General features: G+C 35.4%; 1 protein-coding gene across 2 annotated transcripts; it reads right to left on the reverse strand.

Moving 5' to 3' along the window:
* Positions 1 to 3,107: 3,107 nt before the first annotated feature.
* Positions 3,108 to 27,937, reverse strand: LOC150011352 (C-type lectin domain family 2 member B-like). 2 transcript variants are annotated; one of them, XM_090272841.1, is made up of 7 exons: positions 27,746 to 27,937; positions 18,693 to 18,788; positions 18,501 to 18,575; positions 8,077 to 8,240; positions 5,323 to 5,426; positions 4,224 to 4,334; positions 3,108 to 3,227 (listed from the first exon to the last, which is right to left on the reverse strand). In XM_090272841.1, the coding sequence occupies exons 1-7, from the start codon at positions 27,819 to 27,821 to the stop codon at positions 3,224 to 3,226; spliced, it is 630 nt and encodes a 209-aa protein (XP_090128967.1). In that variant the 5' UTR covers positions 27,822 to 27,937; the 3' UTR covers positions 3,108 to 3,223. The 2 variants fall into 2 exon arrangements, with proteins under 2 accessions (XP_090128967.1, XP_090128968.1); XM_090272842.1 differs by lacking the exon at positions 3,108 to 3,227 and having other exon boundaries at positions 4,220 to 4,334.
* Positions 27,938 to 27,981: the final 44 nt, after the last annotated feature.

The following is a 27,981-nucleotide window of genomic DNA, read 5'->3' on the forward strand; positions in this document are numbered from 1 at the left end:
ACATATTTCTCTTTTCTCCCTTGACACCTTGTCTTACTACCCTTCCCTGAAGGTGCTGTCAGGGTCTGGAGGCAGCCAGGGTGGAAAATTAACCTGTTCTGGGCAGCAGGATACCACAGGAACCTGCTTAAGCAAACACTGGCGGAAATGTGCTACCACCGACTTTTCAAAGGAACATTTCCCTTGCAAGCTTTGAAATGCGCTATCTGGCACCCCGACTACAGCGACTTGCGGGCTTAAAAACTAGCCTGCAAAGGACCTCCTGGCCCACGTGGAGGACCGGGAGTCCCCGCATTTCCCTTGCTCCCACCAGCCCCGCGGTTGGTCCGGGAGTAGCCTTTCCTCCAACCCTCAATAAACCCATTGCTTGCTCCCACACTGGTCTCTGGGCGATTTCTCAGAGCTAGGCTGCTCAGACAGGTGTGAACCCCCAAGCCTACAGGGTCAGGGGCACTGACCTCTTTTCCCTTAAATTGTCAAATTAAAAAATGACAACAGTCAACACAACAAGAGCTGCCCAGTGTAAATTAATCAGAATTATATCTAATATTTGTCAGGCCAGCAAAAAATATATTTTTTGATTTGCTGCAGAATTTTAGTAAGTAGTTTATGTATGCCATAAGATAAAAAAGGTTGAAAATCACTATTCTAGACTGATTCATAAACATTAATAAAAAATTAACCAGAGAAATATAAAAATAAAACTTTTACTTTTTCCAAATAATTTGATTTTCTTTGTATCATTCAAAATATTATATTTTATTTTGTCTCCTCATCTAGTGTTTAAGTTCCATGTGGGCAGGTGTTGTGTCCTGTTTGGACAGCTATTGTACCTTGGGTGTTCAGTAAATATTAGTTGAATCAATTTTGATAAATGCTATAAATAAAAGTTGCATGATACTTATGAGAGTATAAAGTGGGGGACCAGCTAATACTTTATTAAATATATTATCAATAAACTTGTATCCAGAGTGAGTAGAATTAAGTAGAAGAAGGAAGAAACCTACTAACAGGTCCCGGATATAGCACCAACAAGTAAAAAAGGATACAAAACCTTTTAGTTTAGTGAGTATGTTGTACTTTTTAAAAAAGGCAAAGAGAGATAGTGTTACTGGAAACCAAAATTGTATAAGCTGGGTGTGTAATATAGGTGGAAAAAAAGATGTGTCACACATGCTATGTATTTCCTCTTTCATGTAAACAGCAATTGGAAGCCAGTTAGTAGAGTACCCTGGTCAGTGTTGAGTTTTGAAAACATTACTCTGGCTACAGTATGAAAAAAGAAATATGAGGAAGTCGACACTTAAGAGTCTTCACTGTCATGCAAGAGATGAAGTACTAGTATGAAAACTCTGAATATAAAGAGAGTGAATTGGAATATAAATATTAATATTTATTAATTGAAATTGTAAGTAAAAAACAAAGCAATGTTAAGGAAAACACCAGGATTCTGTTTTTATGCAATCAGTTAGATACTGGTTCAATTTAATGCACTGATGAGGGTCTTATTGGGAAAGGGAATTATAAATTAAATTTTAGACATTCAGATTAAGATATAATTTAGACATTGAAGTGGAGTATAAAATTAAGTATTGAATCTGGAACTCAGAGAACGTTTCACTGTTAATATATAAGTTTGGGATCTTTCAGAGTAGATATTAACCCCCAATATATAAATTAGATCGCCCAGGGAAGAGTACACATGGAGAAGAAAAGAAGTCCTAAAACAATAGGAAGGCTAATATATATGGCAGAGACTATATCAAACTAAAAGGTTTTTGCACAGCAAAGGAAATCATCAACAAAATAAAAAGAAAACCCACAGAATGGGTGAACATATTCGCGATACATCTGATAGGAGGTTAATACCCAAAATTTATAAAGTACTTACAAAACTCAATAACAAAAAACAACAACCTAATTAAAAAATGGACAAAGGACCTGAATAGACACTTCTCCAAAGAGGACATACAGATGGCCAATAGACATATGAAAAGATGCTTAATATCATTAATCATCCGAGAAATGCAAATTAAAACCACAATGAAATATCATCTCACATCTGTCAGAATAGCTATCCTCAATAAATCAACAAACAGATGCTGGCAAGGATGTGGAGAAAAGGGAACCCTTGTGTACTGTTGGTGGGAATGCAGACTGATGTAGTCACTGTGGAACACAGTATAGAGATACCTCAAAAAGTGAAAAACGGATCTGCCTTATGACCCAGCGATCCCACTTCTGGGAATATATCTGAAGGAACCCAAAACGCTATTTCGAAAGAACATAAGCATTCTTATGTTCATTGCAGTGTTATTTACAACCGTCAAGATATGGAAGCAGTACAACAAAGAAGAAAATTTTACCTTTGTGACAGTATAGATAAACCTGGAGACCATTATGCTAAGGGAAGTAAGCCAGTCAGAGAAAGACAAATACCATATGATTTCACTCATATGTGGAATCTAATGAGCAAACGGAACTAACAAGGAAAAGAGGGGCAGCCTTATAGATGGAGAGCAGTATGAGAGTTAGTGGGGAGAGGTGTTAGGGCGTGAAGGGATTGAGCAAAAAAGAAAAAGAGACTCATGAACACGAACAACAGTGTGGTGATTGCTTGGGGGAAGGAGAAAAAAGGGGACTAAATGGTAATGGAAAAAAATACTATAAAGATAAAAAATAGAACTGTCCTGAAATCAGAAAAAGCAGAGAAGTCAGGGAGCAAGAAGGAATCTCAGGGGAATATGGTATCACAGAAATCTTGGAAGACAGTATTTAAATAAGAAAGAAATAGAAGATAAATATTAAATACCTCTTCAGAGGACATGATAGATATTCAATGAAGCAATCCACTGGATATAGCAATACTGATTGGGGTTACTCTGTGCACTTCTGTGGTGTGATGGGTAAAACCACTTTTTGGCTGGACTGAGATGCCTGGATGATATATTTTCCTTAATTTAAAGAAGAACCTTGAAACAAGAAAGGGACATTCTAGCTCAGACTTGTATCTGAGAAAGATAGAACACGGAAATAAAATAAGCTGATCTTGAAAATACCATGTCTAAGTTTTTTAGAAATGATGTAACAAAGTATGACAAATCAGGTGGTTTTAAACAGAAATTTATTGCCCATTCTTCTGGAAACAGGAAGTCCGAGATCAAATTGTCTGCTGGGTCATGTTCTTTCAGATGGTTCCAGGGGATAATACTTCCTTTCTCTTTTAGCTAGTAAAAGAGAAAAATATAGCAAACAGAAATAGAAAAGGACTAAGTTAAAGATCATATTAACAAAAAACTACATAAAACACTGCTAATGTTGAAACGTTAGAAACATTTTCCTTAAAATGTGCAACAAGTAAATAATAGTCACCATCAATATTTTCCTGGTAGTCTTCCCCCTTTTAATTAGACTAGAAGTAAGTAATAGTTATAAAACAGACAAAAATAAAACTAATTGCTGCTGTATTTTGCAGCATTTAAGATAATCCACAGATTATTAGAAATTACAAGAGCTTTCAGTATGGATGATGAACAGAAGAATAACCAAAAGCAGTTATATTTCCATATAGAAACAACTATTTTAAAAGATAATAAAATTGCGTAACTCCAATAACAAAAAATTAGATACCTATAATAGGGATGCATGTAGTAAAAAAATTTCAGTAACTGTGTATAAAAATTGTAAGTTATATAAGAAGACAAAAATCAATACAAGATACATATTATAAATTAATAAAAAAAATGTTATAAATACAACACTTCCAATGTTGATCTATAGGTTCTGTGAAATTATGAGTCTGCTAAAATTGATATTAAAGATCCAGGCTATTTGAAAAGTAAACAAACAAGTTGAAGAAATTTACTTTAACAGAAATGAAGTTATACAAAGGGAAAGAAAAAAGGTTACAGATATTAAAACTATATTACCCATGCCCTGGCTGGTATGGCTCAGTGGACTGACCGCTGGCCTTTGCACCGAAAGGTTGCTGGTTCAAGTTGTGGTCAGGGAACATGCCTGGGTTACAGGCCTGGTCCCCAGTTGGAGGGTGGGCTTGCAAGACCCAACTGGTAGATGTTTCTCTCACATGTTCTTATGTATTGATGTCCCTCTCCCTCTCTTTATCCTTCCTTTCCCCTCTCTCTAAAAATAAATAATAAAACCTAAAAAATAAATAAAACTATACTACTTATTGTTGTAAGTCCAACATTAGAAACATTTACCTTGTGCTTTTTTTCCTTTGGCAAATCCATTTTCTTTCTGTGTAGCATCTAGCTGTTGCGACACCATCATCACTGAGGTAAGCACATATTTCATGTCCTCTCACTTTAAATCTACAATAGAGAGAGTAAACACAATGTACTAATGAGTCCTATAACTTCTCCCTTGTCCAATAACCCAATAACACCTTTTAAAAAATATCTGAATCCTAAAAATATGAGCTGTGACAAAGTACTTTCTTGCTAGAGTTAAGATGTTTGTACTAAATTGGACCATAAGAGTCTGTTTTCCAATAATTTATATTTGTTAAAATGATATTAAGGTAGTTACATGTAATCAGTGGAACTACCAGTTTGTATACATCAATGGTTCTAAACCCCGGGGCAACTGTGCTTTCCCCCTGCTACCCACAAGGGACACTTGGCAATAACAGGAGACATTTTTGGGCTGTCACAAATAGCATGGTAGGAACCAGAGATGTTGTTAACATCCTACAATACACAAGAAAGTTCCCCATCCCCACAACAAAGAATTATTTAGTCCACTGAGTTGGTTGTGTTACTGTTGAAAAATCTAATATAAACTAAGTGGCAAAGTGGCTGGCACTCATCATTTGGGGTGGTTGATCTGAGAGCATGTATGCAGTGAGTTCAAGTCTTCAGATCCAGTTTTTCTTATTATAAAATGGAAAATACAAAGCCCAGAATAAATTGTGTGTCAATGCAAATAAAGTCAGGTTAAAATAAACAATAAAATATTGTGAACTGTAAATGGGTTGCATAAAGCTTGAAAATTGATATAGAATTGGAGAAGATAAGTTAGAATCAAACAAAAGTTTAATTTTTTTTTGGACTTTATTTATGAATCTTAGGTCTTTATTTTCCAAATAATCAACTAGGAGATCTTCCCCTTACATCTGGATTCCCAAAATCTCTGGTTGACTCCTGGGGCTAATCTCAATAGTATATGATACAATCTCCCTATTTTATCTTTTCAAAATTCTCTTAAACCTTGATCTCTAAAGAAATGTAGCTAATACACAGGTTTTTGTTTTGGTTGCACTATCTAAATTTTAATTATCCCAGAAAGAAAGAAACTCACAATTGGTCAAATACTCTTCCATTTACCCATTTTCCTGTTTGATTTCCTGTCATCTCCAATCCAATCCAGTGATCAGAAGTGCATTTGTGTTGTCTTAAAAAATCCTTTAGGAACGAAATTAATTTCATAATTTTACTCCTCAGTTTTTACTAACATTCAACTCCTAGATACACCAGAAAATAACGATGACATTTTGAAAACAAATGTTTTACTCTCTAACCCTCAGTTTTTTAATATATGTTCTGATTCCAAATTGATAAATATTCATTCTGAAAATAATTTCTTCCAGGATTTTTAACTAATAAAAGTAAGGAAAGTCAGAGTTTGTCATGAAGCTCTTTTTACTCATCAGATATTTACTATAATGGTTTTCCTGCTCCTAATGGTTACTAGTATATTAAGTTCAATGTTGTATTTTACTTCAACTTCTCTTCCAAAATCATCACATATGAGCACACTCACACACATGCATGTTCACAAGCATACACACATGCCCCTCATATAACTAGTTCTTTTAGAGTCTAATTATCAAATCTTATTACTTTGCAAATATTTCAATTTTTAAAGGCAGAACATATAGTTTTTCCTGATACTTCTCCTTTTCTTCTTATTCATTCAATGTTAAAATTTCTTGCTGCTCTAGAGCTCATTTTTATCATAGAATTATATTATATATGAAAAGTCACTGAGTCTCCTCTGCTGCTGAATACCTGAGAAACCACATGTTATATTATAACACTCCATGCTTCAATTTTATTTTAATTTAAGAGAATCATGACATCACACCACTTTTGGTCCATTTCTATCTAATAACAGTGACGCTTAGTAACCTTTGGCATTTTAATATATCATCTTCTGCAGCATTTTATGAATTTATTGTTTAGAAGTTCAATTCATTGAGCTAAACTGTGGGATTACAAAGGAATAGATTAATGAAACATTTTCATTGGATTCAAAATTACGTGAAGACAGAGTTAGAAAATATCCTAGTGTTAGTATCTGGTCTTTATGGGAGACTTGGGCGTAGGATGTGCTCTATCAAAGAGTTAGATCTGGGGGAGAAGATACCGTGATAAACATTGGGAGAAAGGAAGAAAAGGATGTTTAGAGTTCAGACTTAGAAAAGAGCTTCTCTGAATGCAGAAAAAAGCACATAAGAAAGAATAAATGTATTGGAAACTGGCTAGACACACACATACACACACACATAATATTAGATAATAAGGAAAATTGGATGATGTTTATTAGCTGTGGTCTTGGTGACAGGTCACTAGGAGGTTATTTTCCAGAGTGCTAAAAGTAATATATTTTAAAAAGACTTTATTGAAAACGGTTCAAAATATTATATTTATTTAAATTATAAAATGTCACTCTTAGTTAAATGAGATAAAACTTGTTTCATGAAATATTTTTGTGTGTTTATTTCTACCTACTTAAAATTATCTTGCACTTTTAACAAGGGGTTCTATGGGTACCCCTTTGCTGAACAAATAATGATTAGTATTTCTCATAAGACAGGCCCCAGTATATTTATACTTCTTAGTTGTCTGTCACCAAGACTGCAGCCTCTTTTTCCCCAAGAAGAGCTGCAAAAGGCAGTTTAAAGATTTCTCAGAATATTCATTGCAAAAGTCTTGCAAGATTCAGGAGTGGAACTATTGACTACAGAACCTCTCCCCATCTAAATGGGCGTGCATATTTGATTTTCTGCACGCTCTTACCGGATCCAGCTTTTCCAGTTTTATTCAGGTTTCCATACCTTTTCTTGCTTCTAAAACAGTTTAGTTTCCTCGCACTGATCTATAAATTGTCCCAGCCTTGCTCACATCCATTTAAATTTGAACCAGTTTTTAGGTTGATTACATAAATAAACTGTTCACCATAGAAATAACACACAGTTCTAAAAATGTTGACTGTCGTGCCCTACTTATTACATTTAAACACTTCTTAATTGTACATTATTCACAAAAATATTTAAATCAAATTACATTATTTTTTATATTAACCCCTTTAAAGAGAGTAACCAAAAGCAAAAATATATGTTTACCACAGAAGTGAGTTGAGGAAATAACAAATTTCACTAGTACAGAGCTGTAGAGTTTCATAATCTCTTATTAAAGTTCTTAGAAATTCTCTTTACTCATAAAATTTTTGCCATGTAAATTAGTATTTATTCAACAAGTTTCCATTAAACTTTGATTTGTATCTGACTTTATGCCAGAGCAAAAGATATGGTTTCAAAAAAAAAAAAAAAACACATAGTATCTACTCACTGGAAGCTCATACTCCTGTCTAGGGTGAAACTTTTTTTTTTAGGGTGAAACTTTTAATTACAGACCTATTTCATTACTAGTGGTGAGTACTGTGATGGAAGCTGCCATGGGACCTAGACACAGATAGCAGGGCAAGACTGAGACATTAGAGGCAGAAGGAATAAAGAATCCCATCCCTCCTGAGGCAGTTTTCTCTTCATGGACTATTGGCTTTTAAATGTTTTCCAAATATTATCAAGCTCTTCTACTTATACTTTTTATAATATAAAGATAACTATCAGGTTTACTACTTGATGCAAGTCTTACACTATCCAAACAAAGTATCATCAGGTATGTTCCATGGCATCTTATGAATATCTTCAATATTCTGTATATACATACTGGCATGTGTAAACAGTTTTAAAAAATCATAAAAAATTTTGATTATTTCTAAAGCCCTTGTGTAACAAAATTCATAAGGAATGTGTATTAGATTACTTACCATTTCCTCTGTATTGTCAATCACAGTTAAATCAGCATGATGAGTGGAACAGCTGTTTCTACTAGAACTCCAATTACTTTCTTTTTTAGAGAAATAATAGCAATTACTTCGTAAACCAATCCACTCATCTGGGCAAATATACTGAGTAGACCCATGTTGTATATCTGGGAATGAGACAAATATATATTTTAAGAACCAGATGAAATAATATGCCTCTATATTTGAGATTATTGGGGACTGATAAGATTGTGATGTAAAAGATTATGATCATGATTAGAATTGCATATCTATCACTTAACAATTTAAAAAAATTTTTCATGTTATATTAAATGACAGCAGTTCAGGATTTGACAGACACTCTTATTCATTTTAACTCTAACACTTAGGCATTCCAGAGTAATCAGTGTAACTTGTGTTAATTTCACTTGTGTTAGGTTGCCATTGTCATTTCTGGATAAATAAGATATTTAAAAAATCTTAGCATTATTGGCAAGTAATAAAACTACTAATTCTAGACTGTTAAAAATCTAGGAAATGTATTGAACTCTAAGGAAGCAATGAAAATAATAAAACAGAATATATGACTAAGAAGGTATGTGTTGTATTGCCTGTTGCCAAGCAGGTACCACCTTCACTGTGTGGTTCTGGGTTAACCAATGTAAAGAATGCACATGAAATATGGAAGGTGAAAGTGAAGCAGAAACAATTATTCTTAGAGACCTTGGGCACAGGAAGTTCACAGGCCTTTTCATGAGTTTCCTTTTTGTAGTCTTGGCAGCTAGATGTTTTAGCTTCTTAGACTTTCCTCTAATCTCTGGGTTCTCCAAACACATTACTGCTTTACACAAAAATGTTTAGTCACTATTACTCCTCTAGCAATACAGCCTTCCAGACCAGGGCTCCTTAGCTCCTCCCACAATCATGTTATCCCTAATTCCTACACTGAAGTCCTAGTCTTGAAACATCTGAAGTGTCACTTTTCTGAACACACACAGACTAAATCAATTTTTGGTACCAAAAGTGGTTCTGAAGAAACAGAACCTTAAGGATGAGATATTGGTTTTTCCATGTCATTTGCTTTAAAGACATTAATATTATCACTAGTTGTAAATGGGATCCTGGTAATTAAGGGTGCACAAAGAGAAAACAATTGCTTACGTTGTCATCTGTAGGCACTAGATGGCAAGTACCTATAACACCCTTCTCTTAACCACTGATAGAACAAAGAGCAAAATGTGTAAAAATAATGACAGCAGAACAGCATGATTTACAAAACTAAGCCAGTTGACATACATAGAGAGCTACATGCAACAAATACATAATCTACATTCTTTTTTTTATTGATTATATTGTTACAATAGTTCCAATTTTTTCCCCTTTGGTCCCCTCCACCCAGCATGCCCACTCCCCCAACAATCCATTCCCCAAGTCCATGCCCATGGGTCATACATACAAGCTGTCCCGCTTCACCCTTTCATATATTCTTCTTCTTTTTTTTTTTTAATAAATAATTAATTAGTTATTTTAACAATAAAAAATAACAATCCCTCCCTCTCAGAATGAACAGGTGAGGTGCGCCTAGCACCCCTTCTTCCAAAGAAGCCCCTTTTTTCCCTAATGTGGGACATTGAAAAATTAATCCCTGCCTTTTGTCATTTAGTTGTTATGGATTGAATGATGATCTGTTGCCCCCAGAACACAACAAGGATGCCAGCCTGTTAAACTGAGCACGCCATTGTCCGGAGACAGCCAACTGACTCGGAGTCTGCAAGATCCTTCCCCATGTGGGAAGGCCACCCTCTCCTCCACACCCCGACTCTTATTAGGGATTTCTGGACCCAAGGGTACATAGGACGACGACCATGCCCAGCTTGAAGCAGCTAGAGGAGCTCAAGACCTTCGCCCATTGTCCTTTATAAGATCATAATCTACATTCTTTAAAGTGCACATGAAACATTTACCAAAATGCAGGGCAATAAAGTGGTAATAACAAAATTTAAAAAATTGAAGACATTTACAGTATGCCACTTGAATTGAGCCATCTATCAATAACAAAAATAAAATTTTAAAATCACAAGAGTTTGTAAATTAAATAAAGCAAGGCTGAATAGCTCCTGACTCAAAGAGAAAACATGGGAAGTAAAAGCTACTTCAGAGTATAAAAGAGTTACATATATTTTGGTACTTGTAATATATATTATATCAAAACTTATAAAATACAACTAAAGTTGTAGAAAATAGAACATTATCTTAAAAGTTAGATGAAATTTTAATGGTTTAAATTTAGGTTTTAAGAAGAATACTTTTAAAAAAGATAATTATCTATCTCAAACAGTTGGTAAGAGTGATGAATTAAAACCAAAGTAGAAAGACACAATTTAAAAAAGAAGACCAGAAATCAGTTGAATAAAAAGTTAACAAAAATATTAAAAGCTAAGAAACTCATAACTCAGTTTTTTCAATAATCTAAAATAGTATAGAAATGTACAAAAACTGATTTTAAAATTTAAATTTAAAAGAGGGATTAGCAATACCAGGAATAAAAACAAAAAGAGGAGACATTTCTGAAAAACACAACATCACAACTGAGAAGGAAAAATAGTAAATGTGACTAACACTCTTTTTAGTAAAGATATTAAGTCTTTAAAATTTTCACCAAAGAAATCATTCAGGTCACATGGTTCCAGTTGTGAGTTCTTCTAATCTTTTGAGAAAAACATAACAACAACATTGCACAGACTTATTCAGAAAGTACAATAGAATAGGAGAAAATACTTTCCAACTCAAATTTTTAGGCCAAGGTATTCTGGATGTCAATACCTGATAACAGCATTATAGTTCAGACTTTTAGAGACATATGTGCATATATGTTAAAATATTAGCCAGTTAAGTTCAAGAGCATTGAAAGGTTAATAAAAGGTTAATATTTTATAGTTAAATTAATTTTATTTCAGACATGAAAGTTTAACATTAAAAAAAAATCTCTAGGATTTAATACATTAATGGAAAAAGAAACAAATTGGGAATCTCAAGACCACTTGATCGTATTCTATGCCCTTTCAAAGTAAAACTGTTTAGCCAACTAGGAATTCAAGGGCATTCCCTTAATTTGATTAAGGATGCCACAAATAATCATTCTTAACAGAGAAATATGAAAAACATTTTTCTCAAAATTATGCTGGAAATTTTAGTCATTAAAATAAGATAATAAAAATATATAAAGTGGTATATGGGTTTCAAAAAACAAAATTATTATCATTTACAGATAATCTAAATACAGACATAAACATCTAAATAAAATTGAAGACCATTTATTAAAATCAATAGTTATTATGTAACATACCTCAACAAATTTAATATTTTATTGATTTATTTTTAGAGAGGAAGAGAGGGAGAAAGAGAAGGAGAGAAACGTTAATGTGTGGTTGTCTCTCACACACTTCCAACCAGGGACCTGGCCCGCAACCCAGGCATGTGCTCTGACGGGGAATTGAACTAGTGACACTTTGGTTCTCAGACCAGCACTCAATCCAGTGAGCCACACCAGCTGGGGTGCAAATTTAAGAGAAATAATATGTCATCTACTTTTGGATCACAATGGAAGTAAACTAGATAGAAACCAACAACAGGAAGATAACTAAAAGATTTCTAAGTATGTGGAGATAAAACAACACACTTCTGAATAATATGTGGCCCAAAGAAGAAATCCCAAGAAATATTAAAATATTTTGAACTGAATAATGAAAACACAGCAAAATTAGTTCTCAGATGAAAATATATAGCTTTTTTTTTTCAGATTTAATGTGTTTTATTGATTAAAATATTACATTTGTGCCAATTTCCCTTCCCTCTGCTCCCCTCCACCCGGTGGCCCCCCTCCCTCCAGTTGTCCCCCCCTTTTAGATTATGTCCATTAGTTGTGCATACAGTTCCTCCCAACCTCTCTCCATCTATTCCATTCCCTCCTACCATGATCCCCAATTCCTATATCATCTCCCTCCCTCTCCCCACTCCCCCTCCCTGTTGACCTCCCCCCAATATGCTTCCCGTACCCACAGTTCCTTTTCCACTCTCGTTGCCTGTTTAGTTTGCCTTTGTTTCATCTCCCTAGCTTCTGTTTTTTAAACCAGTCCCTTTAACATCTCATATAACAGTGGTTTGGATCTAATGAACTCTTTCAGTTTTATTTTGTCCTGGAAACACTTTCTCTGTCCTTCTATTCTGAATGACAATTTCGCTGGATAGAGTATTCGTGGTTGTAGGTTTTGGATTTTCATTACTTTGAATATTTCTTGCCAGTCCCTTCTTGCCTGTAGGGTCTCTCTTGAGAAGTCAGCTGATAGTCTAATTGGGACCCCTTTGTACATAATTCTTTTTTTCTCTCTTGCTGCTTTTAAGATTCTCTCTTTATCTTTAATTTTTGACATTTTGATTATAATGTGTCTTGGAGTGGTTCTCCCTGGGTCCAGTCTCTTGGGAACTCTCCTTGCTTCCTGGACCTGCAAGTCTATTCCCTTCCCCAAGTCTGGGAAGTTCTCCTTTATTATATTTTCACTCAATTTTTCAAGTTCTAGTTCATCTTCCTCGCTCTCTGGCAAACCAATGATTCTTATGTTGGGCCTTTTATAGCTGTCCCAGAGGTTTCTGATCCTCTCATTGTTGCTTCCCATTTCCTCTCTCTGCATTGGTTGACTGCTTGTTCCTTCTCCATATTCCAGTTTGTTGAAATGAACTCTGGATTTTTTTTCCTCACCATCTGTGTCGTATGTGGTTTTGTTCCTTTCGTTATGAATGTTTTTCGCTTCTTTCTTATCTTTTTCCTGCTCTTCTGTGAATTCTGTAAGCCACCTGATAACAATGGCCCAGAACTGAGCCTCTGACAGGTTTCTTATCTGTTCATCTGTCAGGTTCTCTATCTGATGCCTGGTGAGCTGTGCCACCGGGATTTCTATAGTTGTCTGCCTCATTTTGACAGATGCGTTTTGTTTTCTTGGGCCGGCTGTAAAGGGGCAGTGCCTGTGTACGCGTCACAATTCAGCGACTGGCGCCTGCCTGTCCGCGACCTATTTCGCAGCCCTGTGGTGCTTTCTTTGGGGGCGGGGGTCCAAGATGGATTCACACAGTTATTCAGCTAGGAGACCGGGATCCGTCCTCCTGCCCCCCTGGGCCTCACTGTTCAAGGCCATGCGGCGGCCGCTCTCCCCAGCGCCGGGGTTGCGCACTGCCAGGGGCTTGACCGCAGCCGGGATTCCTCGCCGCCCTGCCGCTCCAGGTGCGACCGCAAACAGCACCGCCCCCTTTCGCTCCCTTTACCTGCCCAAATGGCACCGCTGGTTTATAACTTCATATGTTGGGCTTCTGTGTAGTTTTATTTTCTGGAATTTCTAGTTATCCTTTGTTTTGAAGTAGTTGTATTCCTCTCTAGTTGTAGAGGGAGACCTAGCGTGTCCGTCTAAGCCTCCATCTTGGCCGGAAGTCGAAAATATATAGCTTTGAATGCATACATTATAAAATAAGAAAGTTCAAAAGTCAATAATCTAAGTTTTCTACTTAGATGAGAACATTAAACCCAACATGAAAGAAGATAAGAAATAATAAGAATTGGAAGAAAATTGATGAAATTGAAAACAGGAAATTAATGGAGAAAATCAACAAAATCAAAAGCTATTTCTTTGCCAAGAACAGTAAAATCAATAAGCCTCTATCCAGGCTAACTAAGAAAAAGTACACACTGTTGTCCATGTCCATGGGTCATTCATACCTGTTCTCTGTCTAGTCTCTTCCCTTTCTTTCCATCATTATGCCCCATTCCCACTCCCCTCTGATCACTTTCAGTCTGTTCCTTGTTTCCATGCCTGTGGTTCTAGTTTGTTTGTTAGTTTATTTTGTTCATTAGATTTCTTTTATAAGTGAGATCATATGGTATTTGTCTTTCATTAACTGGCTTATTTCACCTAGCATAATATTCTCCAGTTCCATCCATGCCGTTGCAAAAGGTAGGGTTTCTTTCTTTCTGCTGCATAGTATTCCATTGTGTAAATGTCCACAGTTTTCTGATCCACTCATCTACAGATGGGCACTTAGGCTGTTTTCCTGCACTTGGCTATTGTAAATAGCACTGTTATGATTACATAGAGCATAAGTTCTTTTGAATTGGTGTTTCAGAATTCTTAGGGTATATTTCCAGCAGCAGAATCACTGGGTCAAAAGGCAGTTTCATTTTTAATTTGTTGAGGAAATTACATCCTGTTTTCCACAGTGGCTGCACCACTCTGCATTCCCACCAACAGTGCACTAGGGTTCCCTTTTCTCCGCATCCTCGCCAGCATTTGCTGTTTGTTGATTTGTTGATGATGGCCATTATGACTGGTGTGAAGTGATATCTCATTGTGGTTTTAATCTGCATTTCTCTGATGGCTAGTGATGTTGCACATCCTTTCATATGCCTGTGGAGCCTCTGTACGTCCTCCTTGGAGAAGTGTTTGTTCAGGTCCTTTGCCCATTTTTTAATTGGATTGTCTATCTTCTTGGTGTTGAGTCACATGAATTCTTTATATATGTTGGAGATCAAACAATTGTCTGATGAATCATTAGCAAATATGTTCTCCTATATAGTCAGTTCCCTTTTCATTTTGATGATGGTTACTTTAGCTGTGCAGAAGCTTTTTAGTTGGATGTAGTCACATTCATTTATTTCTTTATTTCCCTTGCCCTAAGAGATATGTCTGCAAAAATATTGCTACATGGGATATCTGAAAATTTCCTGCCTATGTTTTCCTCTAGGACTTTTATGGTGTCATGATTTATATTTAAGTCTTTTATACAGTTTGAGTTTATTCTAGTGTATGGTATACCAAAGGCATATTTCACAGTCTGGAACAAACATTTCAAAAATTTATATGGAATCAAAAAAGATCCCAAATAGCCTTAACTATCTTGAGAATGAAGAAGAAAGTAAGAAGAACCACAATACCCAATGTCAAACTATACTACAAGGCCACTGCAATCAAAACAGCCTGGTACTGGTTAAGAACAGACATATCCCAATGGAACAGAATAGAGAATCCAGTAAACCCAAGTCTCTATGGTCAGTTAATACTTGACAAAGGGGGCATGAGCATACACAATGGAGTAAAGATAGCCTCTTCAATAAATGGTCTTGGGAACTGGACTGGTACATGCAAAAAAATGAAACTGGACTACTGACTTCCCACTCCTTTTAGATATCATACTGGAAGATCTACCTAATGCAATAAGATAAAAAGACAAAAAGGCATACAAATTATGAAGGAAGAAATAATCTTTTCAGATGGCATGATTGTTTTGCAGAAAGTCTGAAAGAACTGGAAAAATACCTTCTGGAAACCTGTAAGTGATCATAGCAAGGCTGAAGGGTACAGGTTAATACTCAGACCTTACACCCTTTATAAAAATTAACTTAAAAGATGTAAGTTTAAAAATCTAAGTTTAAAATATATAAAAGTCCCAGGGGCTAACACAGGAAAAAACCTAGATAACCTTGGGTATGTTGATGACTTTTTAAGCTACAACACCAAAGGCACAATTTATGAAAGAAATAATTGATAAGCTAGACTTCATCAAAACGAACAACTTCTGCTCTATGAAAGATAAAGTCAAGATAATAAAAGGACAAGGCACAGACTGGGAGAAAATATCTGCAAAATACACATCTGATAAACTGCTGTTATCCAAAATATTCTTACAGTTCAACAATAAGAAAACAAATAACCTAATTTAAAAATAGGCAAAGATGATATACAGATAGCAAATAAAAATGTGAGAAGTTGCTTTATATCATATGTCACCAGGAAAATGAAAATTAAATAACAGTGAGATACTACACACCTATTAGAATAGCTAAAATCCAGAGCAATGACAATACCAAATGCTGGCAAGAATGTGTAGCAACAGGAGCTCTTCACTGCAAGTGGGAACACAAAGTGGTATATGCACTTTTGAGTGTAGTCTCATGGTTTCTTACAATACTAAACATACTCTTACAATACAATCCAGCAATTGTTCTTCTTGGTATTTACCCAAAGGAGCTGGAAACTTATTTCCACACTAGAACCTGCACACAGATGTTAATAGCAGATTCATTTTTAATTGCCCAATCTTGGAAGCAAACAAGATGCCCTTCAAAGGTGAATGGACAAATTGTGATGCATCCAGACAATAGAATATTCTTCAGTGCAAAATGGAAATGAGCTGTCAAGCCATGAAAACTCACAGAGAATTCTTAAATGCATATCACTAAGTCAAAGCAGCGATTCTGAAAATGTTATGTACCATATAATTCCAACTATATAACACTTTGGAAAAGACAAAACTTCGGAGACATTAAAAAAAATCATTGGTTGCCGGAAGATGGGGTAGAAAAGAGATGAATAGATGAAACACAGAGGATGTGCAGGGCAGTGAAAATACACTGGATGATACCAAAATAATAGATACATTTCATTATTCATTTTTCCATATTCATAGAATGTCCAACACCAGGAGTAAACAATAAGTAAACTATGAACTTTTCAATAAATTGCTCGAGATTGAAAGACTATCTGAATGAAAAAATATGCATCTTGATTATTATCTTCTAATATTCATATCAATCAATTTCAAAAGAATTATAGCTCTCAATGTAAAATGAAATAAAAATATATTAAATTTTATAATAGGAACTCTAATGTAATATCTTCAGGTCTTTGGAGTACAGTGAATTTCGTAAGCAGGGTGCAAAATGTAAAAATAGAGACCAAATAAAAATAAAATGACATGCCCTAGCTGGGTGCTCAGTTGGTTGGAGCACTATCCCATATGCCAAAAGGTTGTGGGTTTGATTTCCAGTCAAGATACATACCTAGTTTGCAGGTTTGCTACTGAGTAAGGACACATACAGAAGGCACTCGATCAATGTTTCTCTCTCACATCAATGTTTTTTTTCTCTCTCTCTCTTCCTTCCTCTCGTTCTCAAATCAATAAAACACACTCTCAGGTGAGGATTAAAAAGGAAAAGAAAAATTACACTACTTAAAATTAAGAACTCTGCTTATTGAAAGACATTGTGTAGAGGATAAATTTGAGATTAATAGTAGAAGATATTTATAATCCCTATAATATTTACATAGTGGAATAGATATTTAAGATAAAAATGCAAAATATTTTATCTATGATATTAAAGAACTCTAATGAATTAAATAAAAAAGAGATAACTCATAAAAATATGGGCAAAGTGTGTGAACATGCCCATCACAAAATATTGTGGCTAAATGAGCAATAAATATAAAAAAGATGCTTAATATAGTATTGGTCATCAAGAAAATTCTGATTAAGATCATGAAAAGGTACCAAGACATACTCTTCAGAATAACAAAAATGGGCAAAACTAAGAATAAATTGTTGAAAAGTATGGGCAGCAACTCATATTCTCATATACCTTTGGTGGGGTTATCTACTATCTATCCATTATCTACTAAATCTGATTTATGTACACCCTATGGCTTAATAAATCTTTTTATAAGTATATCCCAAATGATACCCACTATTCACTAAAAGACTAAAAGTATGAAAATGTTCAAAGCAACACAATTTGCAATAGTCAAAATGCAACATAATCCAAATGTTCATGAAAAGTAAAATTAGTAATAATATATAGCATGGAATACCCTGCAGCAAGAATTTGAAAATTGCAACCTGACACCATATTAAAAAAATATTTTTACATTTTAAAATAATAAAAACATTAAAAATAATTAGTCAAGATAATAAAATGAGGAATAAATTTTGTGACACATGAAATTTATATAATATTGCAATTTCCATGTTCAGTTATGTTTCAATGCAGCCATGATCAATTATATCTTCTGCAGCTACTCTTGCACTACTACAGAGTTGAGTAGTTGCAACAGAGATTGCATTGCTAAGAAAGCCTAATTATTTACTATGTGGCCCTTTGTATAAAAATATTTCTAACCCCCTTCTACAATAATGAGTCAATGAAATTTTCCTACATGTTATGACATGGAAGAATAACTGTATAATGTGGAACAAAAATATAATGAGATGCAAAGGATACATGGAAATTGCATGATTTTATTTATGTTAAATGTTTTAACATAATGTTAATTGGGAAAAACTAACTTATGAAACAGAAGTCAGAATAGTGATTACCGTTATCAGGGTGAACAATTTTGTCTTAATTTTTGCAACTCCCAATGCCTTACATAGGTCACATATTTCATAATAATTCATTCATTAATACCCATTAAATATATAATGACTAATGGGAAGGGAGTGAGAACTGTAAGAAAAGATTATGATTGAGACAGAAAGAAAAATAATTATGCAATAGAAAGCTCCAAACGAGGGAAAACACAGTGAAGAAATAAAGTATGTTGTTTACTCACTTAATGCAATAACTAAACCAATAAGAATTGAAGCTGATGCAGATACAATAATCAACACCTTATACTTTTCAACACCTGAAAAACAAGAGAAGTACATTTAGGTTAAGAAACAGCCTGGTTGCTGTGGCTCAGTTGGTTGGAGCATTGCCCCTGTACTGAAAGTCATGGTTTTATTTCTGGTCAGGCACTTACCTAGGGAACATCTTTGGTCCCTGGTTGGGGTGCGTGCAGGAGGCAAATGGTTGATGTTACTTTCACATTGATGTTCTTCTCTCTCTTTCTCTCCCTCTGAAATCAATAAAATATATATATTTAAAAAGAAACAGCTAAAAGAAAAACTAAAATTTGCATTCTTAACTGCATGTAACAAACATCTTCAGGCAATTTTAGTCTGATATTTCACAAGGACATGACACAAAATAAACTCTTGTTGTTTGTTGTATGAAAAAAATCTGAACTTTTTGGTTGAAATTTCTCAGGACATCCTTATAGTCAACCCAAATGTTACCATGGATTTTACTGTCATAATCTGAGGAATCAAACATGTACGCCTCTTTTGGGCAGAATTTCCTCAGGCCTAGAGCCACTCCGAGGCCTTCACTACCCTTCTTCTGTGGCAGCAATTTTCAACATTTTTCATTTCATGGCAGACATAAACTAATTACTAAAGTTCTGTGGCACACCAAAAAAAAAAAAAAATACATTTTTTTGATCTGACAAAAAATAAGCATAATTTTGATTCATTCACACCCTACAGCTTTTGTCATGTTGACTGTCATTTTTTTTAAATTAGACAATTTAAGGGAAAAGAAGTCGGTGCCCCTGACTAAATAGTCAGATATTCCTTGTTTTAAAAATCCTTGTGGCACACCAGTGTGCCATGACGCTCTGCTTGAAAATCACTGCTCTCTGGTGAAATATCAGCACACCCTAACATTCTTTGAATGTTTCTAAGAAAATCTACTATCTAATGAAAAGTTTATTTAAATGATTGATGGCGTAGCATATTTGAAATGTTATAGAATAATCAATCAAAAGATTTAGGATTACGATCTCTGCCACAAACAAGTAATAGGAACCTGGATAAGTCATTTTGCTTTTTCCTGGTCCTGTATTGCCTTATCTGCAAAGTCAGTAGAACAGAATTCATCCCAGATCAGAAACTGTTTTTCTTTTATTAGTGCCCATTTTGGAAAAAAAAATGGTGCATAAGTTATTTGAAATGAAATATTTTTATTTTATAAGATTATAAGGTATTTATCCTTATTGTATAATTTTATAAAATTTTGAAAAATTATAAAAATTATTTTAAGTTAGACTATAAATTTATTGGGAGTATTTATCATTCCTATCTTTTTCACCTAGTAAAGAACTATTCTTTTGTTGAATACTTTATTCCATACTATGTATGTATTAAAGAAATAATATTTAAAATGCATCCAAATTTATACTTCTTAGAGATAACCAGCATCCTTCCACTTGTGTATTTCTCAAATCCTATTTTCACACATATAACCTTTCTCCAAAATACATATATGTTTAAATTAGTACAATTATCAGGTACCCACTGTTGCATAATCTAATGTTTTTAGTTAACACTTTGTTCTTCTTATGCATGGCACGCTATTAAAAATAGCCCCTAATGAATTATGCCTCCCTGTGTCCACCATCCCTTGCACACATGATCTTACCACTACTCCTATCAAGAGGTTCACTCTATTTCCTGACACTTGAATTTGAATTGGTCTTGTGTTTTGCTTTGACCAATAAAATATGGAAGAGGTGAGAGTCTGGGACTTTAGAGCCCAGGCCTGGAGAGATATTGCAATTGCAACTTCTATTTTTGCTTGTCTGGAGCTCCGCCACTATCTAAGGAAATGTGGGGAAGAAAGGGAGGAACAGAGAGATGGGGAGGGGAGAGGAGAGGGAGGGGGAGGAAAAGAGAGAGAGAGAGGGAGGGAGGGAGAGAGGAGGGACAGCGAGGGAGAGGGAGGAAGGGGTAGAGAGAGAGAGGGTGAGAGGAAATGTGGAGGGTAAATAGCTGACTCCAACCACCACTAAGGCTTAAATCTGTGAGTGATGATAACATTTGGATCCCTAGTCACTGCCCAAATATACCAGGTGGCTTAACATGGAAGAGATGAGCCATCCCCACTGATTCTTGACTCCATTCCTAACCCATAAAACTGCCAAAAAACATAATTTTTGTTTTAAGCCACTAAAACTTTAGGGCGGTTGTTCATTCAGAGCAACAGATAAATTTATCCATCATGTAAAAATGTAATTTTACATCACAATTTTAATGGCTGATAATACTCTTCTATGTGGCTATACCATTAAAAATAAACATTAATCATCTTCTAATGGATATTTAAGCTGTTTTATTTCTTTTTAAACCAGAACTAGAATAAATTTAGTTTAAATATGTTTTTTCACACTTACCTAATTATCTTATTAGATAAGTTTTAAAAAATAAATACATTTATATATATATTGGTTAAATGTTCTTCTGAATGTATGATACTTACCTAAACTGTCATGAGTAATACATGGAAAACTAGTAACAATAAGAATTCATAATAAAGGAGCGACTTTCGGCCAAGATGGAGGCGTAGACAGACACGTTGAGTCTCCCTCCACAACTAAGAAAGAATACAACTACCTCAAAACTAGAAACAACCAGAAGTTCCAGAAAATCAAAGTGCATGGAAGTCCAGCAAACAACAGTACAAAGAAGAAATACTCATCCAGACAGGTAGGAGGGGCAGAACCAGGGTGGAGAGGACTCGGTGTGGTGGCTGTACCAGCGGCTGCAGCGGCAGGCCAGCAGGAAGCACAGTCACGCATTTTAAAAAGTCAGGAGGGAAACCTGGGGAGTGTTCCCAGCTCCTCACCAGACCATGCAGCTCATGGTCCTGGCACCGGGGACAGTCAAGCCTCATTGCCTCTGACTATGCAAACCAGTGGGGATTGGGGTGGAGGCAGAAACTTCCAGTCTCTCAGCAGAGCCCGCTTGTTTAAAGGGCCCCCACAGTCCTAGAACATCCACAGACCCACACACTCTGGGAACAATAGCCAGGGCAACAACTAGAGGGTTGCCAGTCCCATACAGAAGTGTGAGAAATGCCTGGAAAAGGGGTGAATGCTGAGCGGGTGGCATTGTTCCCTCTCAGACCCTTCCCCCACATACAGTGACACAATGTGGTGAAACAGGTCACCTTTTAATGATGAATACCTAACTAAGGCTTCGCCCCCTACAACATAACAGGAGCAACAGCTCTACCTAAGACACAAAGGCAAACAAACACAGGAGTCTGTCAAGATGAGGAGACATAGAAGTATGACCCAAAAGGGGGAACGGATCAAGGTTCCAGTGGTAGAACTAAGTGACAAGGAGCTAGCCAACCTAACAGGTGTAGAATTCAAAACACTGGTGATAAAGATTCTCACAGGCTTGACACATATGCTTGAATATGGCAGACACATAAGAGAAGAAGTGAACGCTCTGTTAAGTGAAACAAAGGAAAATCCACACAAAACCAATGGTGAAGAGAAGAAAACTGGGATTCAAATCAATGATTTGGAACATAAGGTAGAAAAAAACAGTCAACTAGTACAGAATGAGGAAACAAGAATTGAAAAAAGTGAGTATAAGTGTAGGAACCTCTGGAACAACTTTAAATGTGCCAACATCTGAATCATGGGGATGCCAGACGGAGAAGAGGAGGAGCAACAAATTGAAAGCTTATGTGAAAAAATAATGGAGGAAAACTCGCCAGATTTGGTGAAGGAAATAAACATACAAGTCCAGGAAGCACAGAGAGCCCTGGGCAAGCTGGACCCAGAGGGGACCACACCAAGACACATCATGATTAAAATGCCAAAGGTGAAGATAAAGAGAGAATCTTAAAAGCAGCAATAGAGAAGCGGAAATTTGCCTATAAAGGGGTGTGTATAAGACTATTAGCTGATTTCTCAAAAGGAACTTTGCAGGCAAGAAGGCACTGGCAAGCAATATTCAAGGTGATGAAAAGCAAGGACCTACAAGCAAGACTACTCTATCCAGCAAGGCTATCATTTAGAATGAAAGGGCAGATGAAATGCTTCCCAGACAAGGTAAAGCTAAAAGAGTTCACTATCACCAAGCCATTAATATATGAAATGCCAAAGGGGCTTACTTAAGAAAAAGAAGATTAAAAAAATAAAGATCAAAACTATGAACACTAAAATGACAAGAAACTCACAACTATCAACAACTGAATCTAAAAAACAAAAACAAAATCCAACTAAGCAAACAAGAATAGGAACAGGATCAATGGTTTGGGGATCATTTGGAGGGTTATCAGCAGGGAGGGGGGAGGGGGAGAATTGGGGAAATGGTGCAGGGACTAAGAAGCATAATTGGCTGGTACAAAATAGACAGGGGGATGTTAAGAGTAATATAGGAAAGGGTGAAGCCAAAGAACTTAAATGCATAACCCATGAACTAAGGGAGGTGGGGTTGCTGGAGGGAAGAGGGGTACTGGGCAGAGGGGAACAAAGGGGAAAAATATTGGAACTACTGTAACAACATAATCAATAGAATATACTAAAAAGTAATAATTCATAATAAAGTAGTTTTTAAAGGATATTATAAGGAGGGGAAGGAAATGCAGAAAAAAACATTAGCATTGTTTTTGAGTTATGCAACTTTTATTATTTCATCTATCTGAGAAATATAATTACGGAGTTATGTCTAATTTTGTATATTTCTTCCAAATTTTTGAAAGGTCTTGTCCTTAGCTGCGCATTCTTATGCCTATCCAGAATTTCAAAGCTACACAATAAGCATCATGTCTAGTAAATGCAATGCCTCATCTTTGAAACAACATTCTGTTTATTTATTCTTTCATCCTTTAGGCATTGTTTATTAATCACCTACTATATGTTAGTTTCCGTTAATATCATAGTAAACAAAAAGATATGATGCATACTCTCCTGAAACATATATTTGGACAAGACTGAGAAACTGATGAAAATGAATTTAAAAATTACAAATTGCAACAAGAGCAAGAAAGGCAATAAACAGGGTGCTCTGAAATAAGAAGATGGAAGAGCCTACAAAGGAGAGGCAGGAGGCTCACTCTCAGGAAATGACATTAAAACCAGGACCTAATACATGAGCAGCAGCCATCTACCCCAAATCTTATAGGACATTTGGTCTGGTCTAAAACATTCACAAAGATATTTTAGTCTATGCCTAAAGGTCCTTGGTAGTTGGTCCTGTCCAAAATATCCATAAGCATATTGGTCTTCACCAAATCCACAAAAGATCCTTGGTATTTGTCCAAAATGTCCACACTTAAGAAGACATCCCTGGGTTCAAATAGCTCATAACATTTATTTCTTTGGGTTTACAGGATTAACACATTAAAAATACTATCATGTTTTGTTGGTCCCCTAGCTGTGCTACAGCTGTACTGCCAACAATAGAGCCCTTCTTGTCCCAGTAGCCTTAAATGGATGGATCTGGGTTTGAATCTTTCAGATGAACAAGATTTCTATTAACTATGGGCCAACTGTGTCCATGGATATTTTGGATGTTAATTATACAAAATAAAGGAGAAAGAGCTTTTCAAGCAAAGAGAGCAGCAAGTACAGTTGCCTTGAATCAGGAAAGAAAACAAAAGAATATAGCAAAGTATAACAATTGACTAGGTAAGAAGTAGTAGAGGAGCTACATGATATTTTAAGCTTTAAAGGAAGGCTCTGGGAAAGAACTTGATTTTTTTGTAAGTATAATGCAAAGCCATTGAATTTTTTAGTGGTTTTTTGATTAGTAGATTAATGTTTTTAAAGATTCTCTATGAGTACATCAGTCTTTTCAGTCTTTTTGTGCTGTCATATGGCTCCTGTCAGAACTTGAGTTCAGGCTTTTAGTCACCTTTCAAATATGACCTTATTAATTTCTTTAATTCTTTACCAGTTTTCTTCAAATATTAGGTATCCAGAAAATAAACACTTGTTTTTCATATTCTATGCCATCAATCAAGTTGATATGTCATTATGGCATTCTATTTTTCTGTCTGTGAATGGATATAGTGGACAAAAGGGTATTGTTGTTAATATCTAAAGTTCAAAATCTTGATTAAATACGTACTATATATAATTTTATTTTCTTACTCCAGTTTAGCGTATCTCTCTTCACCTATTAAATAACACTATCTCTTTTTTAAATTAAAGTGTAAACATATGTGCGTGTGTGTGTATATATATGCTGTTTTCAGTAGGTCTGGCTTTTAATGGGAATTATATAAAAGAAAGCACTTGCTATTATTTTTTCTTGTGGTACTTGTCCCATCTTTCTATATTTTAATTGTTATGTATAGAGGGTAAAGATTATTTACTGCCATATTAAGTGGAAATTTTTGATACATTTCTATTCATTATTTTAAGTATGTAGTCATGCTTTTTTGGGATCTTTTCCTTTTGAGCTATAAAACCTAGTTTTCTATGTTCAGTATAAATAGCTCTCAATTTATAAGGTCTTTCTTTCTATTCTTATTTAAAAATTAAAAACCTCAAAGTTATCAATCTCCTACTATAAATTTAGTACTAACGGATGGTTACTAGATTTAGTGTGGTGAGCACATGGTAAGATATATACGAGTCAATGTCAGATCGCTATGTTGTAAACCTGAAACTAACATAATATAGTATGTCAACTATATTTTAATTTTAATTAGGCAAATGCATATCAAAACTAACTGAGATAGCCCCTTACACCTGTTAGAACAGCTATTATCAACAAGACAAGTAATAACAAGTATTGGAGAGGTTGTGGAGAAAAAGAAACCTTCATTCGGTGTTGGTAGGAATGTAGACTGGTACAACCACTATAGGAGGCACTCTGGTGGTTACTCAAAAAATTAGTATTAGAGCTATCATATGACCTAGCAATTCCTTTCCTGGGTATCTAACCGAAAAACTTGAAAGCATGTATTAGTAAAAACATATGTACCCCTATGTTCATTGTATCATTATCATACTGGCTAAGATATGGAGAGGATTGACTAAAGAACATGTTGTACATCCATACAATGGAATCCTACTCGGCCATAAGAAAAGACGAAATACTGACATTTGCAACAACATGGATGAACCTTCAGAATAGTATACTAAGTGAAAGAAGTCAGTCAGAAAAAGCTAAGAACCATATGATTTCACTCATATGTGGGATATAAAACTGAAATTCTTGGACACAGAAAATAGTGAAGCGATTACCAGAGGGAAGGAGGTAGGGCGGCTTAGCAAGGGTAGAAGAGGCCTAATATATAGTGGTAAAAGATGGTTTTACTTTGGGTGATGGGCACACAGTGCAATATACAAATCTTGTATCACAGATTTGTACACCTAAAACCTATATGATCCTATTAACCAATGCCACCCCAATCGTCGTCGGCAGCCGTCTGTCTCGAGAGATGATGGTGTAGCTTCTTAAGAGTCTATCTGCACCGCCGAGAATGGCTGTGCAGTCCGACTCGGGAGTGACACGGTATCTGTCTCCTCCCGTGTTGAATCGACATCTTGCGATGTCGCTGGAGTGTCCTCTCCAGTGAAGATGAAGCTACAGAGCCTGGGCAGGGTGATATGGAGGGTCTGCTGTTGCCCATGCAGCAGACGCCCCCTCTCTTCGCAGCTGAAGGATCCAAGGGAAAGACGGAGTCAATACAGCTTGGCTTCAGGTGCGCCGCAGGAGTTGCCGGTGTTGACTACAACGTCAAACCGCCTTAGGGACTCCGGCTCCGGATTTTCTGTCAGGGTTTAGTCCCTTAGCCTTTCCCCTGAAGAGGTATGCCGCAAGGCAGCGGAGGTTTTTTGGAGTCAGAGTTTTCCTTCTCTGATGTGCCCTGACTGGAAGATCGAACCGGCGACACTTAGCTCGCAGGCCGACGCTCAATCCACTGAGCCAAACCAGCCAGGGTAATGCCACCCCAATAAATGTAATAAAAAACTATGCCTTATATTAAATTTAGACTTTATTTTTACATCTCCCCTGTTTGGAACAATAAAATGATTAGTCTATCACTGGTTTGGAGTATATAATTTTTATTTGCTTATTAAAAGATATGGTATGTCATTGGCTTATGAAATTATAATTACCACAAGAGAATCTGTGCTCAATAAATGACGGGCAAAGACAAAAAGTTGCCGTAGCTGAACTTTTGCTGCCTCCAGAAAATAAAACATACCATTAAGTAACATATACTTGTGTGATATATAACTTATTTATACATAAAACACATAAATCCACACTGTTGATTGTTATGTAAGGCAGAACTTAACACTGATTTTATGTGTGGCTAGAAAGCATTCTTAAATTTTGGTTCATATATTTTCATGTTACCATGTAATATTTAATGCCATTGTTTCCAACTCTCTTTGACCTAACCTTAGACAGAATTATTAAATTGTCAAAAAAGAGGATCAAACTATTTATGTGTTCTAATATGAAATGCAACAATAACTTGTGACTTGCATGTACTGGTAGGTTGAAATAAGATGAAATGGCAAGTGTTTAAGACTCACCATAGTCCCTAAATCATGGATTGGTGTATTTAAATCATTTTAGCTTCAATCCCTCCCTTCTTCACCATAGTTTAACTATAAACAGCCTTGTTGAAATAATTTTAAAAGATTTTCCTGTTAGATTTAGAATTGGGATGTTACATACTTGGACATTGTAATGTAATACACCCAATAATACCAAATTGTTTTCCAACATTTTTACTCACCCTTCTTAAGGGTGCCAGACATCCTCAAAAATATCAGAGAATCAGCAATTATTTAGATAAGGATAAGAAAGGGAGAGAATCTTTCTGTTATTAAGTACCTCTGACATCTAGTTTATTTATACTTTGTCACAGGCCATAAACAATTTTTTAAGAAATTACCAATATTTGTCATTTTTTTTCATATCTTGTGTGCATTCTTGGCATTGAATGAGGCTGTAGATTGTATTTAACATCTCCAGTAATGTCATTATTATATGCTAAGTAAAAGTGAAACTTAAGTATGGAACAGTTTATGTTGTGATTAACCCACCCTGATTATTAATTAAGATAAGATAAAGTGAATCTGAATTAATATACCAAAACAGTCAATTACAAATCTTAATTTTGATGTTCTATTTCTTTTTTATGGAGATGTTTACTAAAAATAGGGTTATTTCCCCCTTGAATTATGAAATTATAAAGCAGCCTTACCTTGCTTTGTTGCGTAAGTTCCTTCGTTGTTATTTTCTGGCACCGCCGGGGCATCTAAGGCGAGGCTTTGTGTCATGTCTTCTAAAACCTCTCTTCAAAGTTTTCACTTTAAAGCAAAATTATTATCATTGTTTTTACAACACAGTTTCAAACTATAGTCACACTGCTTTTGTAAAGGAAACAGAAACTATTAAACACTATTTCTTAAAATGAAAGTAATCACATGACTGATCTTG

Source organism: Furipterus horrens, unplaced genomic scaffold (assembly GCF_987537825.1).
Source record: "Furipterus horrens unplaced genomic scaffold, mFurHor1.1.pri manual_scaffold_4, whole genome shotgun sequence".
Taxonomy (NCBI): Eukaryota; Metazoa; Chordata; class Mammalia; order Chiroptera; family Furipteridae; genus Furipterus; species Furipterus horrens.